General features: G+C 47.3%; 1 protein-coding gene across 7 annotated transcripts in view; it reads left to right on the forward strand.

Annotated features, from left to right (window-relative positions):
* HPS4 (HPS4 biogenesis of lysosomal organelles complex 3 subunit 2) overlaps positions 1-17,620 on the forward strand; it is a 32,207-nt gene that overhangs the window by 11,536 nt on the left and 3,051 nt on the right. For 2 of the 7 annotated variants that reach the window (XM_015149965.3, XM_015149966.3), the window contains exons 6-13: positions 403-519; positions 2,139-2,233; positions 4,329-4,401; positions 7,279-7,315; positions 8,136-8,232; positions 9,181-10,090; positions 15,433-15,565; positions 16,044-16,152. In XM_015149965.3, the coding sequence (XP_015005451.3) occupies positions 403-519; positions 2,139-2,233; positions 4,329-4,401; positions 7,279-7,315; positions 8,136-8,232; positions 9,181-10,090; positions 15,433-15,565; positions 16,044-16,152 (1,571 nt within the window). The remainder of the gene's footprint in view (positions 1-402; positions 520-2,138; positions 2,234-4,328; positions 4,402-7,278; positions 7,316-8,135; positions 8,233-9,180; positions 10,091-15,432; positions 15,566-16,043; positions 16,153-17,620) is intronic. The other 5 variants (XM_028827904.2, XM_077950264.1, XM_015149967.3 and 2 more) reach the window with 3 other exon arrangements.

The raw sequence follows: 17,620 nt of genomic DNA on the forward strand, positions 1-17,620 counted from the left end.
GTATGGGGTTGAGGAGTCTTATATTGGGCCTCTTTATAAAAACCGATATTGCCAGAATGCAGCACTTACTCTGGGGTCTGTTATACTTCCTATAAACACATTGTGTCTGGGGACAAGGTCAGGGGCTCTCGGAGCCCCCTCATATGCCTTTGGGCCTAGTGGCATAGGTCACATTTATTCCAAATGTTTATCCCCTTCTCGTCTCTGGGATGTTTAGAAAGCACAGACCCTGCTTGCCACCCCCACCTGGCAGGTGGATCCGTGATTGGGTAGGTTTAAAACAGGTCCTCCCTTCTGGTCAGTTTCCTGTGTGAGGAACAATTTTTGAGGTAGCTGGGACTCTGGCCAAAGAGTCTGTCCCTCAAAATCTCAGATATTGACCTGAGGCTCTTTCTGTTTTAGAACTGTTCTCAGGAAGAACTGAGCACGGAGTGGGACAGCTTCATTGAACAAATTCTGAAAAACACCAGTGATCTGCATAAGATTTTCAATTCCCTCTGGAACTTGGACCAAACTAAAGTAACATTTTCATCCTCCTCATTCATTTTATATGTAAGATTAGGACTTCTGGATACTTTTTAATATTCCCAAAGTGAACTGTATCTGGAAAAGTGAGTAGAATGTCACTTCTCAGGCAGGGCCATGACAAGGCATGTCACTTCTCAGCCTCATTTCCCTTTTCCAGAGAATGGTGTCAGCATACCTGCCTTCTAGAACTGTTTTGATGGTCAAGTGAAACCGTACCTCAAATGACACCAAGTAAATGCTCAGTAAAGGGAATTACTGTTTTGTTCATGCCTCAGAAGTGTTGAACTCAGTAATCTGAAGGCCTTCTCTCTTCTCTCTTGATATTCTTATCATATGATCTAGTTATTCTCAGCATCAAAAATGCCCAGCATGAACATTTCAAACACATGGTTGCTGTCTTTGAGAGATAGTGGTTGGGAACTATTTTTGTATCTCTGAGCCACTCCGTTTGCAGTTAACACTCAGTGAACCCGAGGCTGCTTGTGTGGCTGGCCTGACCACCTGTGCTGCCCCATTAGGAGGCAGCTACCTGGGCCCTGACTCACAACCCTTTCCTGTGTCTCACTGCAATAGTAAATAGTGTCCCTGTAGCAGGGGTGTAGTGCTGTGATTCAGCCTTCACAGAGCATGACTCCACCAGACATGGGGAAGGGTTTTCCCTGCTCCAGTCTGGAAAACTTCCTGCAGCTGGCCCCAAAACTTTATAGAATGGCTGGCTGGGACGGAGCACAGTCTTGAGGCTAGGAAGAATAAATTTCTTAATGTGTCAGCAGCTCCGGAGGCTCCATTAACACCAGTTCTAACAGCTGGTGGATACTTGCTGGTTCTAGCTGGCAGGTGGAAGTCTGAGGAGGCTGCTGGCTATTGCTGGCTCTTCCTGACCAGGTCCAGATGCTTTTCTTGTATTTTTGGGGACTTCTAGGCCACTGACTCCATACAAGGAATGTGGAACTGAGGCGTATTTCCCCGAGTGAAAGAGCATGATGTTTTCATTTTTTGTGATGGAATAGAGTCATGGAACCTAGTCAGACATCAGGCCACCTGTATCGCCATGGGGATTGTGCTTCAGAAGGAAGGTGGAGGATAGGGTAGGTGGGTTTCGCCTGGTACCATGACGTGTATTTATAGGATACACCCTCTTCTGCTGCTGCCATCAGGTCTTAGCATTGTCAGTGTAGATAGTCAGGGTCTCCCAGGCCATCTACTCTGACCCCTTTGGCAGTTTGGTGGGCATCTTGCTCTTTCTGTGTGTTTGTGCCCACCGGTACATATATGCATATATTGATTTTGTTTATTTTTGCTATCTCCTTAAATAGGATGACATGGTTTCTGAATGCATATAGTACATATGCCATATTTGCTGCACCTTCTAGCTTCTGGACAGGCCTCCTTGTTGTAAGAATTTGGCATTTAGTGGTATCAGCAGTTCTGGGTATAGAGAGGTAGAATAGTCCCAAGCCATGGCACAGGTTTTACTGTGTGACGCATTCTCCTTTTCCAGGCTTTGAGCTACACCCTGTCCAGCTGTTCTGTACAACCCTTTCCCCTTTTCTCCCTTCCTGATTGTGAGCATGCTGATGGGTGGGCATGATGCCTCTTGCCCTGCACAGGTGGAGCCCCTGTTGTTGCTGAAGGCAGCCCGCATTCTGCAGACCTGCCAGCGCTCGCCTCACATTCTCGCTGGCTGTATCCTCTATAAAGGACTGTGAGTAACTCCAGACCCCTCTCCTCCAGCCCCATTCCCCTGCTGCACAACTGACCATCAGCCACCTCCAGATCATGGTGGGGAGCTCAGTCTCTGGCCAGTTCCAAATGGGCTGGTTTTGTCTAATATCGGGTAGTTTAGAAAGACAGGTGTGTACTGGTCTTTGAGCAAAGCTGAGAAATTGGAAATAGTTGTGTTCAGAAAAGAGTTGAGAATATACAAGGAATCCCTATAATTCTCAGTATAGGACATGCTGGAATAGTTGTCAGTCTGCAAAATGCTGATGCAGAGTCCCCAGCTTTGCCAGCAGCCAGCACTGTAAGTCAAGAGGCATGGAAGGGGCTTGGTGTGGCCCTCATCCTGCTGTGGCCCTCCTCCCGCTGCCCAGAGGCCCTGGTGTGCTTACCTCGGCTCAGCTCTGCAAAGCAGCCTTACAGGCCCTTATGCAGCTGCCTTCCAGCCTCTTGGCTGGGCCTGTGTCTTGGTTGGCCTCTGAGAATTCACTGTACTTCTTCATGTAGTTGGAGGGCCTCTTCATGAGTCTGAGTGCCCAAGAGCCACTCTAGGTCATCTAAGGCCTCTCTCCTCATGGAGGGTTTGTTCTCACAGCCCAGGGCAGGCAGGGCCATTGTGCTGTGCCCAGAGCTTCCTGAGGAGCAGGCAACTGCTGTGTAACTGGAGAAGCACTAGGGCTCTTGCAGGGGCCCTTGGGCCAGCAAGGCTGGTCCCTAGGTCCTGCCTTCTTTTGCCAGCCATGTGGCCTTGGGCAAGTTGCTTAGCCTCAATTTTCTCTTCTGGGAAATAGACATCCCTTGTGAAGAATGAAATAAGATGACAGATGCGGAAGAACCGAGCATAGACCCTGGTGCACTTTGCACTCTTCTTCCTTGCTCTGGTTCTTATCATGATGGTTCGGAATCAGCTGTGGGACTTCCAAGTTCGTCAGCGACATACCCACCAAAGAGAGTATTTTTTCCCCTTTTCTCATTTTGCGTTTCTTAAATATATATATTTGTCTTCTCTTTTTTGTAGGGATGAGGTCTTGCTGTGTTGCCCAGGCTGGTCTCAAACGCCTGGCTTCAAGCGATCCTCAGCTTCCCAAAGTGCTTGGATTATAGGCATGAGCCACTGCACCCAGCCTGTATTTAAATTATATAGCTAATACATGAATACATTTTCACTGTAAACAAATCAATCAATAGAGGAACACACAGAGCACAATTTAACCCCCCCCCTTTTTCTTCCTCACTGTTTTTTTGTTTGTTTGTTTGTTTTTGAGACACAGTTTTGCTCTGCTACCCAGGCTGTAGTGCAGTGGCATAAACACAGCTAACTACAGCCTCGACTTCTTGGACTCAAGTGATCCTCCCACCTCAGCCTGGGGCAACAAGCACATGCTACCACACCTGGTTAATTTTTCTTACTTTTTTTTTTTTTGTAGAGATGGGGTCTCACTATGTTGCTCGTGGAGGTCTCAAACTCCTAAGCTTAAGTTATTCTCTGACCTCAGGCTCCCAAAGTGCTGTGATTACAGGAGTAAGCCACTGTGCCCAGCCTCTCCCTCATTCTTAACCTGTCGTCATCATTGGCAGTTTGGTGGGCATCTTGCTCTTTGTGTGTGTTTGTGCCTACCAGTACATATCTGCATATGTTGATTTTGTTTATTTTTGCTATCTCCTTAAATAGGATCACATGGTTTCTCAATGCATATAGTGAAGATTTATTTATCAGTTCATATGGGTCCACCTCATTCTTATGCGGGCTGCACACTTTTTGGGATTCTGGCTGTGTTGTGCTTTACTCTCTTGTTGATGAACATTCTGGTGGTTTACTCATTTTTTAATTGTTTTTGCCATTCTCCGTGTAATGAATATTCTTACACATACATCTTGGTACAAGCTGAGTCAAAGTGTTTGGATATTTTAAATGTTGGCAGGAACTACCAGAGTGCCCTCTGTAAGGGTTTTACCAGTTGAAACTCCCACCAGCCAAGTCCCCAAGATCCTCGTCAACACAGGCTGTTAGGCACCTTTAAAATTCAGTGTTTTGGTGTATTTCTTCTCATGGTGTTCTTGTTCTGTGTGTGACCTCCTAGGATTGTCAGCACTCAGCTCCCGCCCTCCCTCACTGCCAAGGTTCTGCTTCACCGAACAGCACCTCAGGAGCAGGTATTGTAAAGTCCACCCACCTGACTGGATGGCATCCCCCAGAGCACCGGTCACTGAGCCTGAGGATGGAGGGATCAGGAGCAGAGGCCGCAGAGCAGTTGTTTCTCTCGGGCTTGTCAGGACCCCGAGTCCTCCTCAATAATGAAGCCATTGGCGAGGCTGAAAGAAAATGTTTCCTTTTTTTTTTTTTTTTTTTTTTTTTTGAGACGGAGTCTCACGCTCTTGCCCAGGCTGGAGTGCAGTGGCGCGATCTCGGCTCACTGCAAGCTCTGCCTCCCGGGTTCCCGCCATTCTCCTGCCTCAGCCTCCTGAGTAGCTGGGACTACAGGCGCCCGCCACCGCGCCCGGCTAATTTTTTGTATTTTTAGTAGAGACGGGGTTTCACTGTGGTCTCGATCTCCTGACCTTGTGATCCGCCCGCCTCGGCCTCCCAAAGTGCTGGGATTACAGGCTTGAGCCACCGCGCCCGGCCGAAAATGTTTTCTTCCACAAGCTAGGCTTGGGTAGTTTTTTTTTCCTTCAAACCAAGTAAATCTGTGAGAATTCAACTTTCCATAAGAATTTGATACCTCTTTATGTCAGGGAGATGTTAAGACTTTTCAGAGACAGACTGTAAAGGGTGTGTCTTTAGAAAGATTTAGGGGGCCGGGCACAGTGGCTCACGCCTATAATCCCAGCACTTTGGGTGGCTGAGGCGGGAAGATCACTTGAGGTCAGGAGTTCAAGACCAGCCTGGCCAACATGATAAAACCTCATCTCTATTTAAAATACAAAAATTAGCTGGGTGTGGTGGTGCACACCTGTAATCCCAGCTACTCGGGAGGCTGAGGCAGGAGAATGGCTTGAACCCGGCAGGCGGAGGTTGAGGTAAGCCAAGATCTTACCACTGCACTCCAGCCTGGGTAGCAAGAGTGAGACTCTCTCAAAAAATAAAAATAAAAAAAATAAGGAAAACAAACTCTTCTAAAATACTTCCATTTTATATTTATTTAATTGTTTTTATATTGAAAAAAAAAGTCATGCATGCTCATTGAGAATAAAATTGCCCATGATTGAACTGTACGGGGATAACCACTGCCAGCGTCTGGCATATTTCCTTCCAGTCCTTTTTTTCTTTTGTGTATGAAGCTGTGGTTTCCAGTGTATCGTGAGGCTCTCTTTTTACACTTATTAGATGAGCAGGCCTGTGAAATGCTGGTGGGGCTCTAGTCAGCCTCCTCATCCACTGTTGCTGTAGGTGTCAATTTGAGCAGCCTTTCTGGGAAACACTTTGATAATGAGAACGTTAAGGATGCCTTTTATTTTTTCCTAATAATTTGACTTCTAGGAATATATCAAGGAAATAATGTAATTGCTGAAAAACATTTATACTCAAAACTTGATCACAACAAGCTTTATGAAAGTGAAAAATCAGACAAAACTTGAATGCTTAAGGTAGGAGTTGGCAAACTATGGCCTGTGGGCCACCTGCCTACAGTTGAAGTTTTATTTTGGCTGCTTTTGAGCTATAATAGCAGCGCTGAGTAGGTGGGACAGAGCCCATATGCCCTGCAAAGCCAAAAATATTTACTGTGTTGTCTTTTACACAGAAAGTTTACTAATTACTGGTGTAAGGTAGGTAAATGATTAATTTACTCATATCACTTAAACCTTCATAAAATTTTAATCAGCTGCTTAAAATGGCCAAAGATGTTTTAATGGCAGGAATTGCATGTTACTGTTTTAAGCAGAAATATGGTATTTTATATATTGTGGTCTCAAAAGTATAAAAAATGCATAGGCTTAAGGAAAAAATACCCAATATTAATCGTACTAGCTTGCGGGTATGTGATTTTTTTTTTTGTTTCAACGCTTTGTCTAGAGTAAACTGAGGTTAGGCTTAGTAATCTAAAGCATGATTTTTTTAAAAATCACGAGAAAAAGAACACCATATAATTCTAAGATTGAAAGTCATTTTGGCTAGAAGAGCAGTTCTTGTTTGGTTTGGTTTGGTTTTGGTGGGTTCTTTTGGAACCCTCAGATTGAGATGAGAGATGTTTTCATTTTTGAGAAAAATCATCAGGTTTCAGGCCTCGATTGTGAACCAGAACAAACGAGAGATCTGGTATAGCATTTTGTTTAGGTCACATCTTTATAGTGAGAGTCACAGTACTTTGAGGTTTTTTTTTTTTTCTTTTTTTTTTGAGACGAAGTCTCGCTCTGTCGCCCAGACTGGAGTGCAGTGGCGCGATCTCGGCTCACTGCAAGCTCCGCCTCCCGGGTTCACGCCATTCTCCTGCCTCAGCCTCTGGAGTAGCTGGGACTACAGGCGCCCGCCAACTCGCCCGGCTAATTTCTTTTTGTATTTTTAGTAGAGACGGGGTTTCACTGTGTTAGCCAGGATGGTCTCGATCTCCTGACCTCGTGATCCGCCTGCCTCGGCCTCCCAAAGTGCTGGGATTACAGGCTTGAGCCACCGCGCCCGGCCGACGTTTTTATTATAATGGAATTTATGTGAATTCTACACTGGGGCTGTGGCAGATGTGACTGTATTCTAGAATGAGTTCCCCAGAGGTGTGAAAGAGAACACGAATCTTCAATTTTATTCCCAGAAGGGAGAGTCTGAGAAAATCAGAACATAGAGTGTGACGTGAGTTTGGGTGGAGCTGCTGCCTTGAAGCCTGTGCGGGCCTAGGTTCTTGCTTCATCCCAGCCATAGTGGGAGCCAGCAGCTTGGGGGAGCTTCTGTTCCATCTGCTTGGCTCTTAGCATGTGGTTGGGACAAGCTTTCTGGGCCTGGCTAAGTTTTATGAACAGATGGCACAGCAAATTCCTGATGGTTAGGTCAAGAGGAGAATGTGGTGCCCAGCGCCAACTTCTGTGTGTGTTTGTTTTCAGAGACTCCGTATGGGAGGGGATGCCCCGCAGGAACATGGTAAGTAGTGAGGCACATGGTTGCCTCTTGAGAACGGCGGTCTTTTATACTACCTGTCCCTTACAAGATGTGATGGGCCGAGCCATCTGCATGTTTGTTTCCTCTGCTCATAAGATTAGGAAAATGGACGTAACAGAGCTTCAAGAATCGAGTTACCCGCCAGAACCAGAACCTAACAGTAAAGCTATGATTTTAGGCATGCCTGTCAAATTCCTGCTTTCAGACCCTCCTTAACTTCATATTGTGAGACTGCTCGGTCAAGTGCCAGGGGATTGTGGTTGGGAGAGGGTAAAGATAAACAGCGACTGACAGAAAGACCTTTTGCAGGATGTGGAGGCATCCTCAGGAGAGTTACTTCAATTTATTCTGAAGCCTAAGTTGGAGCAGATCCCTTTCTTAGCTTATATCTTCTTTAAAAGTGCTTTTCAACCTTTCTCTCCTGAACATCTTCCTTCTCCAAAGCTGGGAGTCATGTTGCCTGCAGGGACTCTTTACTTATTGGGCCCAGGAATTTGAGCTACAGTTTGGTAACCTGTGTCCTGGGCTGTGGAATGCCTTCACAGCACCCCTTTCAGAACTGGTGTGTGGGTTGGATGCATCTCAGAGCCAGTGTGTGGGTCGGGTGCATCTCGGAGCCGGTGCGTGGGTCGGATGCATCTCGGAGCCGGTGCGTGGGTCGGAGGCATCTCGGAGCCGGTGCGTGGGTCGGAGGCATCTCGGAGCCGGTGTGTGCGTTGGATGCATCACGCCAGTGCAATCATTGCCCCTCTGCCCTCTCGCCTCGGGGGAAAGCCCTGTTCACGTTGCTTTGCAATTCCAGGAGCATCATTGCCCCCGAATGTCCAGATTATCCCTGTTTTTGTGACCAAAGAGGAAGCCATTAGTCTCCATGAGTTCCCGGTGGAACAGATGACAAGGTAAGGGAGTGCACAGAGGGTTATCCTTACACCACACCTGAGGGACCCCATTGCATGATTTGTTAAAAAACAAACCTCTGATACATCCCACGCTTCCTTAATTCCATCTCCCCCACGCCCTGTCTTGTAAGGGAGCATCTGGATCTTGAGTTCGTTAAGAAACAGAGTGGCATAGTGAGATGATAGTGGCTTTCACATCCCAGATCTCTTACTTACCAGCTATGGGACCTTGGGCAAGTCCATTCCCTGCCTGAGCCTCAGTTTTTTCATCTGAAAGGTAGACACAATAGTATCCCTTTCGTGAGTTCATCATGACAGTTGAAAATAGTATATGTACACGGCTGGGCGCGGTGGCTCAAGCCTGTAATCCCAGCCCTTTGGGAGGCCGAGACGGGCAGATCACTAGGTCAGGAGATCGAGACCATCCTGGCTAACACGGTGAAACCCCGTCTCTACTAAAAAATACAAAAAACTAGCCGGGCGTGGTGGCGGGCGCCTGTAGTCCCAGCTACTCCGGAGGCTGGGGCAGGAGAATGGCATGAACCCGGGAGGCGGAGCTTACAGTGAGCTGAGATCTGGCCACTACACTCCAGCCTGGGCGACAGAGCCAGACTCCGTCTCAAAAAAAAAAAAAAAAGAAAAAAGAAAAGAGTATATGTACAGCACCTAGTATAGGGCCTGATGCATAGGAGACCTTCCAAATGTGGGTCAGTCTTATTCAGTGGGCTCTGCCATTTTCAGTAGGTGAGCCTGGTGTCACTGCGTGAAGCCCGGAGGACCAGATGTTTCTGTATTTTTACTCCTGTGATTTAACTCCAGTGGCCTCTTAGGCTCTGTGGCCTCAGGCACTACCTTGTCCTTGATGCCTGTGCTTTAGTCCTCACTATGGAAGGGCACTTGCTCTTCAGTCTGTCGACGTGCCCCTTCCTCACATCTCTCATTTGCCAGGTCTCCAGCATCTCCAGCAGGATTCCAGGATGGTTCAGCCCAGCACCATCCAAAGGGTGGGAGTACATCTGCCCTGAAAGAAAACGCCACCGGCCATGTGGAATCCATGGCCTCGACCACCCAAGAGCCCGCATCCCCTGACGAAGCTTGTCCAGATGGCAGGAAGGAGAACGGATGCTTGTCTGGCCATGATCTGGAGAGCATCAGGCCCACAGGACTGCACAGCACTGCTAGGGACGAGGTTCTTGGCCTTAGCTGCTCCCTGGGGAAGGAACTAGTCTTTCTCCAAGAGGAACTTGACTTGTCTGAAATCCACATTCTAGAGGCTCAGGAAGTAGACACGTCCTCAGGTCATTTTGCCTTCCTACATGTGCCTGTCCCAGATGGCAGGGCTCCTAACTGCAAGGCATCTCTCAGCGCCTCCAGCAGCCTGAATCCCACGCCTCCTGAGGACATAGCCATCAGCAGCCTGCACTCTCCCTCCGCTCCTGAGATGCTCACCCAGCCTGGAGCCCAAGAGCAGCTCGAAGACCGTCCTGGCTATAGTAGCCAAGTCCCCATTCCCAGAGCAGACGCTCTCCCCAGAAGGACCCGCAGGCGCTTGTCACTGCCTCGCTTAGATCCGGGGCAGAGAGGAAACAAGCTTTCCACAGGAGAACAAGGCCTGGATCAAGATGTTGATGGGTTCTGTGAAAGCCACGCAGCCCCCGGTCTGGAATGCAGTTCAGGCTCAGCAAACTGTCAGGGTGCTGGCCCCTCTGCAGATGGAATCAACTCCGGGCTGACACCAGCAGAGTCCTGCGTGGAGCTCGTGAGGATGAACCTCTACACTCACTGCGTCAAAGGGCTGGTGCTGTCCCTGCTGGCCGAGGAGCCGCTGCTGGGAGACAGCGCAGCCATAGAGGAAGTGGTGAGTGTCCTCAGACTTTCCCCTGCCCCTCTGCGGCCTCTGCTGATCTCCTGTGCTTCCCTCACAGCACTGTGCCAACACCCAGGGAAGGGATAAAGGCTCAGCCCTCAGTTGTGTGACCCTGGGCAAAACGTTCTTGTTTAGAAAATGGAGGTAGCACCTGCCTCTGTGGGTTTTTGTTGGGGGTAAGAGTGAGTCAAGCACATAGCACTGGTGGCATATTGGCATCCAACAGGTATTGGTTCTCTTCTTGCACTGCTTCTAGTTTTGCAGAGTGCAGGCCTTGGAGGAAGGGAAGGCCTGAGATGGAATCCTGGCTCTTGTCCTCTAGCTGTGTGAACTCGCCCACAGACCTTTGTCCCCCTGAGCCTCGGCTAACTCCTCAGTCATACAGGGGTGGTGGTAGATCCTCCTGTTCCAGATGCAGTGAGATAATGCAGGCAGAGGCTGCACGCACACATGCACAGTCACTGGTGTGCCACCCCTACTCATGGCTTCATTTCCTAGCATGGACAGCTCTAGGTTCCATGTCGGCTGGAAACTCCTCTGCAGTATGTCACAGCCTGGGTTGGAAGTTCCCTGGAAACCCTGTGTTTCCCTCCATAGCCCCAGCATCGTACCTGATCTGAAACTCCCTCCTAGAAGGCTGGGACATCTGAAATCCTAACTGGCTCTGGAGGGCTCTTAAACTATTCCAGCCCCTTCCTCGCTTAGAGGCTTAGAGTGGTAAACTGACCTTCCCCGGGGCCCACGCTGGAGATTCGGTTGCTATAGTAACAGCCTTGCTTTAGTAGGCAAGGAAAGTGGTAGCAACAAGAACAGCAGGTTGAAATTGCTGGAGGGCAAATGGTGTCTTGGGGCTTTCCTTGTTTTTATTCTTAAAACGTATATTATTCTAAGCTGATCTTAGTAGCATGCAGGGCTTGTGACCCTCCATAAATAAGCTAGTCACCTTGGAACACAGAAGAAGAGATAAGACTGCACAGCAGCTTCCTTGCACAGAACTCCTAGCAAGAGAGTGCTCTCTGGAGCTGTCAGGCTTCTCTATCCCCTTTCCACAGACACTGGATCACCGAGTTACAGCTCATTTGCTTCCTGTATCCCCATTCACCATAGCTGTGAGTGACTATCCACCTCCTTCTTATAACAGTGCAGGGAGTTCTGGCTGCAGTGTTACCCGCCTCATCTCCCTGCCGATGCCTTGGTTTTCATGCTCTATTCTGCACAGTGTTGAGCCTTAGAAATGTCATTTTGAAGGGCCCAGTGTTTGAATGCAATAAAGTGGATATAATACCTTTCTTTTTACCTTCCCCACAGAAAGGAAAAAATAGCACAGGCTGCTCTTTGAGGAGATGTATTCTGCACCAACTATATGCGAAATACTTTGCATCTCTTATTTTAGCCAAGCCTTAGAACAGTTCTGGGAGGTAGGCATTGTAACTCCCCTTTGCCAGTAAGAAAACAGCCTCATTGAGATGAAAAGACCTCATGCAAGTGGCAGGTCCAGAGTTCTTGCTGGTTTCTGGTTCCCTGCCCCGGCCTCTCTGTCCCCCCACTGCCCTGCCCTTGCTGTGATAGCTGGGAAGCTGAAGAAAGAGGGTCAGTGTCCTGCCTTCTGTGGCTCGTGCTCTGTGGCATTATCTCCTGGTTTGTCAAAGTCTATCCATGCTGTTATGACATCAGCCTCCATGGGCTTCCGTGGAAAGCAGGGTTTGGTGCTGGCTAGGCCCCAGGAAATAGACTGCAGTTTTATGGAAGAAGAAAAGCTAATCTTTTCTTTTCTTTTTTTTTTTTTTGAGATAGAGTTTCGCTCTTGTTGCCCAGGCTGGAGTGCAGTGGCATGATCTCAGCTCACTGCAACCTCCGCCTCCCGGGTTCAAGTGATTCTTCTACCTCAGCCTCCTGAGTAGCTGGGATTACAGGCATGCGCCACCAGGCCCAGCTAATTTTGTATTTTTAGTAGAGACGGGGTTTCTCCAGGTTGATCAGGCTGGTCTCAAACTCCTGACCTCAGGTAATTTGCCCGCCTCGGCCTCCCAAAGTGCTGGGATTATAGGCATGATTGCGCCCAGCCCTGAAAAGCTAATCTTTTCTAGTATGGAGTGACTAACTTTGATCAGCCCACTGGTTTGAGAGTGGGTTTGTTAATCAGACCCAGAGGATTTCTGTTTTATAATCAAGAGAGGTGTTTGATTGCCTTTCCAGACGAGCCTTGAAAATACTTTACCTGATTTCCCTGTAGCCCCTCTGCTACTGTCTAGAAAAACCAAATACCCCCAGTTATGTTGAGCACACCCCTTTTGCAAGGGCTCCTTAATGATGTTACATACTCCCTAGCTGCCCTCGTGTCATTTGGCTGTCTTGTCTTTGGCTGGATCAACTTCCACAGGAAGTAGGGGTGGGGTGAGGGGCAACAGGGCTTGGGATGGTGGAAGGAGCTGTGGGTGGAGCAGCCAGGAGAGTTGGCATTGGGGCTGGAATTCCCTCAGAGGGAGCGAAATAGGCTCACACCAGGGGGCAGCATAGAGCCGATGATAGTTCATTACTCAAAACCCAAGATAATCTCATTGACCTTCAAACAGTGATCAGATTAATTATTTATTACTACAGTAGGACATTGAGCTTCTATGTACAGTAGATGAGGCTTGAAGTTAGTGTGAGAGTGTTGCCATAAAACATTTTATGAGAAAACACCTTCCCCCAAGTAGGAAACCGGTACCTCTAAGGGAACGTGTGTGCCACATATTACTCCTGCACGCTGTGTCACACGCTGACATTTGTGCCACTTGCTTTCGTGTGCAGTAGAAGTTAGAGGACCCAGGAATTAGCCTCAGCTCTGCTTCGCCTAGGGCCGTTGTGAGGATCACATTATGTAGCAGTATATATCGGGGGCTGGCAAACGTTTTATGTAAAGGACCAGAAAGCAAATATTTTCAGCTTTGCACAGCTTTTCAGCTCTGCTGTTGTAGTACAAAAACAGCCATAGACAGTATATAAATGGTATGGCTGTATTCTGGTAATTATTTATGGACATGGCATTGGAACCTCATATAATTTGTACATGTTACAATATTATTCTTTTGACTTTTTTCCCCAACCATGTAAAAAATATAAAAACCATTAAGTCTCAGGCTGTACAAAAACAGGCAACAGACTGGATTTAGTTTATAGGGGGGAGTTTGCCGACCCCTGGTATATGTGAAGGCACTTGGCTATCAGTAAAAAATTATCCACATGTCATCTGACATAGCATCTTGTGATTAACTGTGTGTTTCTTGTTAAGTGATCCTATCTTGAGTGCAAGTTAGGCAGAAGATTCTGGAAGCAGAGCTCAGTGCCTGTGGGGAAACAGTTTTCTGCACGGCTCACTCTCTGTTCCTGTTGTTTCTTCCTCTGGACACCAGCTCAGCATGGAAGGGATGACTGTTAGCAGGTTCTCGAGGTCCAAAAACTTTCAGTGAGGCTGTGGTTTGACTTCATGGTGAATGCTTGTGCGTGCCCATGCGTGTGTCGGTGCATGCACACACACACACATCTGTTCAAATAAGAGGCTCTGTGTTAAACTCAGTGTTGGTCAGGCTGTCTCAGTGATCTGAACATGAGATACTATGCTTGTCTTTCCTGAGTACCTATCTTTTTACATAACTCTGCACCCTTGATTTAAACCAAATAGCTCATAAGTTGGCAGTGCTTGGCATTATATGTGTTCATTTAGTCATTCATTTAGTGGATTCATTTACTGAGCACCTACTAGGAGTCAGGCAGTCTACTAAGCACTGAGGATACAAAACTGAGCGCATAGTAGAAAATAACTTTATATGTCACACCTATGGACTTGAAATATCATTTCTGAGACATTCGTACAGGAAAACTGATTTAACACCCCAAAATAACATGTAAGCTTCATGACATTTTCTTCAGAAGCATTCTGTTTGCATCTCTATACTTTTTATGTGCACTTTTTTTCTTACATAGCTGTTGAGAAATAGTCCACAAATTATCTGTGATCTCTAAAGAGATACCATTTCTTTTGTATGATTATTTTCATTTCCTGGACTCTGTAAAAAGGCCCTGCCTCAGGATAGCACTTTAGAGTTTATGAAGGACTTTTGGATGTGTCATTTCATTTAAGTCACTTGGCAGTCCTGTACTGTTCCCATTTTGCAGATGAATAGAAAAATGAGGCGCAGAAAATTTGGTAACTTGCTCCTGGTCATTTGACTAAAAAGAGGCTGAACTTGGGATGTTTTTTACCTGGGAACTGCAAATGCTGGGGGACAGTCGCCTTCTTTCTTGTGGCTGAAGCAGGCCCAGGAAACCCCGTTTCAGACCAAGCCCATTACGATGGGCCTGGCGTACTAAGTCAAGCCCTCAGTGGAGCTTGAAGAACGCCGCACAGCCATTGAAGAATTATATGATAGAATATTTAAAGATGAGAAAAGCAGTTCGTGCTTTGTTGTTAGGTTAAAAAAACTATCAGTCATTATTTATGATTTGATCTCGTTTTTACTTTACAGAAAAAGAGTTACACAAAACAATATAGTCCAGTGTTTTCAATTGTACTTAAACTTCATCTCCTTGGAGGTTTGTAAAAATACAGGTACTTGAACCCACCTCCTTGACAGTCATCCTCAACTGTGTACCTCCTCTGAACCATCAAGTGCAGAAAGCTGTTTGACTGACACTTAGTCCTTCTAAGAAAGCCAGGACTAGGCTATCAGTGCTAGATGTTGCAGAGAGAAGTTACCTTGTTACATCCGGTGAGGGACTTCTCTACCTGGGGCCAGTGAGAAACACTGGATGGTCCCAGGCTATTTGTAATGTGAAATCATGCAGCCTGGGGAGGAAAGCCATGGTTAAAATAAGATACACCACAGTGGGAACAGTAGCTATTACTGGATGGTGAAAAGATGAGTAATTTTTCTTATTAGTTTATTTTTTTACTCATCTCTTTTCTGTCTCCTACAATATAATCATTAATTAAAAAAACATTAGAACATAAGGGTGAAAGAAAAATGTTGGTGAGAGTCCATTTTGCTGGATCAAGTAAGCAGTAAGATACTCCATGAATGATTTTTTTGTTTGTTTGTTTTGTTTTTTGAGACAGAGTCTCCCTCTGTCACCCAGGCTGGAGTGCGGTGGTACGGTCTCGGCTCACTGCAGCCTTGAACTCCTGGCTCAAGTGATCCTCCCGCTTTGGTCTCGCAAAGCACTGGGATTACAGGTGTGAGCCACCATACCTGGCTGGAGGATTATTTTTTAACTAAGTCTGTGGTTAACTAGCCCTCAGAAGGCTTGCTGAGGTCAGCCCTACAAGCCCATGACCCTCTCCCCATTTGCAGTACCACAGCAGCCTGGCGTCACTGAATGGGCTGGAAGTCCACCTAAAAGAGACGCTGCCCAGGGGTGAGACAGCCTCCACGAGCAGCACCTACAACTTCACACATTACGACCGCATTCAGAGCTTGCTGATGGGTAAGAACCAGGCAAGGGGCCCAGGGCGATGGGGATGCCAGATTCTAGAGACGGGTGGAGGTGAGAACTCGAGCCCCAGCATCGTGATGACACGGCTGTGCACAGAGTTGTCGGACCTGCATTCAGGGCTCTCTCTCACCGGGAGCCCACTCCCACTGAGTGTGGCGTTCACTGGGCAGACGCTTGTCTGCTCATGTGTCTGTTTCTGGTGTTTCCCAGTGTTTTGAGAGAAGTTCATGTTCACATAACTGGGATAGGTTTGTCTCAGAATGTTGAGATCCACACGCAGAAACCGGGTGCTGCATCGCATGGCGGCAGCAGCAGAAGCCCAGCGCCCCAGGCCTTTGTCTCTGCCCCGGTTAGCCACACTCATAGCCTTGAGCCGTGCTCAGTCCCCGTGTTCAGTACCAGGCTTCAGGGGGTGGGAGGGCGGAGGGTAACTGTCTGCTCTTCACAACTCTGTGTCCTCTTCTGGAAGCAAACCTGCCGCAGGTGACCACCCCGCAGGATCGCCGCTTCCTCCAGGCCGTCAGCCTGATGCATAGTGAGTTTGCCCAGCTGCCCGCGCTTTATGAAATGACCGTCAGGTGAGCCTCCCTGAGTCGATCCCCCACTACTCTCCACGGTCCTGCTCACGGGAACCACCTGTGGGGCCCAGGCAGCGCCTTATTCCTAAGTAGATGAAGAACTTTCTAGTTACTCTCCTTAAGGCCTTCCTTTGTTCCTATTGCCGCCGTTATCCACTGTTGTGCGGTCACGTGCCATGGACTTTCTGCTTCCCTTCCTACTTTAGACGCTTGGGGTCCAGCAGTGAAGGAACCTGAGGTCCTCGCCATCATGGAGCTACATCCATTACTAGGGATGGCGGCTCCATCTCCTTGCCAGAAACAATGTTGAAATATTGTCGTCTTTCTAATTAAAAAGTCATATGGCTGGGCACAGTGGCTCACACCTGTAATCTCAGCACTTTGGGAGGCAGGCGGATCACTTGAGGTCAGGGTTCAAGACCAACCTGGTCAACCTGGTGAAACCCTGTCTCTACTAAAAATACAAAAAATTAGCTGGGCAGGGTGGTGGGTGCCTGTAATCCCAGCTACTCAGGAAGCTGAGGCGGGAGAATCACTTGAACCCAGGGGACAGAGGTTACAGTGAGCCAAGATAATACCATTGCACTCCAGCCTGGGTGACAGAGTGAGACTGCATCTCAAAAAAAAAAAAATAAAGTAATACATGCTGATGATACAGTCATGCGGAATGCTTGGAAATCTATCACGTAAAACATTTTCCTCTCCCCTCACCCCATCACACACCAAGAAATAACCACATTTTACAGTTTGGCATGTATTGCTCCAGGTTTTATTGGTTTTTGGTTTTTATTTTTTGTACATATAGATTAATTGTATTTTTAATTATTTTAAGTTTTCTAGAAAATAGGATCCTACTAATGTACAATTTTACAGTTGTCTTTTTTCACATTATGGCATAGCTTGAACATCTCCATGCCAGGAGAAATATAGATCTATTGATGATTATTGTAATTTACAGTATTTAACCAACCGAATTTGTTTTTTTCTTTCTACATGCTTCTCTTATGAAACTGGAAAGGGAGTTTGGGCTTTAGAGATCACTTTATAAAATCCATGGGAGGCTGGGACCTGAGAATTTGGTTGACAACTGGTAACAGAAAATAAAGCAAGGTAGCAGGTCAAGGGCAGTGCTGGCAATGTGTATATTAGTCCACGTAGCCCTTGGAACCATATGGTCAAGGGCATTATTTTTTATTTATTTATTTTGAGACAGTCTCACTCTGTCGCCAGGCTGGAGTGCAGTGGCTCAATCTCGGCTCATTGCAACCTCTGCCTCCCGGTTTGAGACGAGTCTCCTGCCTCAGCCTCCTAAGTAGCTGGGACTACAGGCGCCCGTCACCATGCCCAGCTAATTTTTGTATTTTTAGTAGGGATAGGGTTTCACCATGTTGGCCAGGATAGTCTTGATCTTTTGACCTCATGATCCGCCCACCTCGCCCTTCCAAAGTGCTGGGATTACAGGTGTGAG

The sequence above is a fragment of the Macaca mulatta genome, chromosome 10 (genome assembly GCF_049350105.2).
Source record: "Macaca mulatta isolate MMU2019108-1 chromosome 10, T2T-MMU8v2.0, whole genome shotgun sequence".
Lineage (NCBI taxonomy): Eukaryota > Metazoa > Chordata > Mammalia > Primates > Cercopithecidae > Macaca > Macaca mulatta.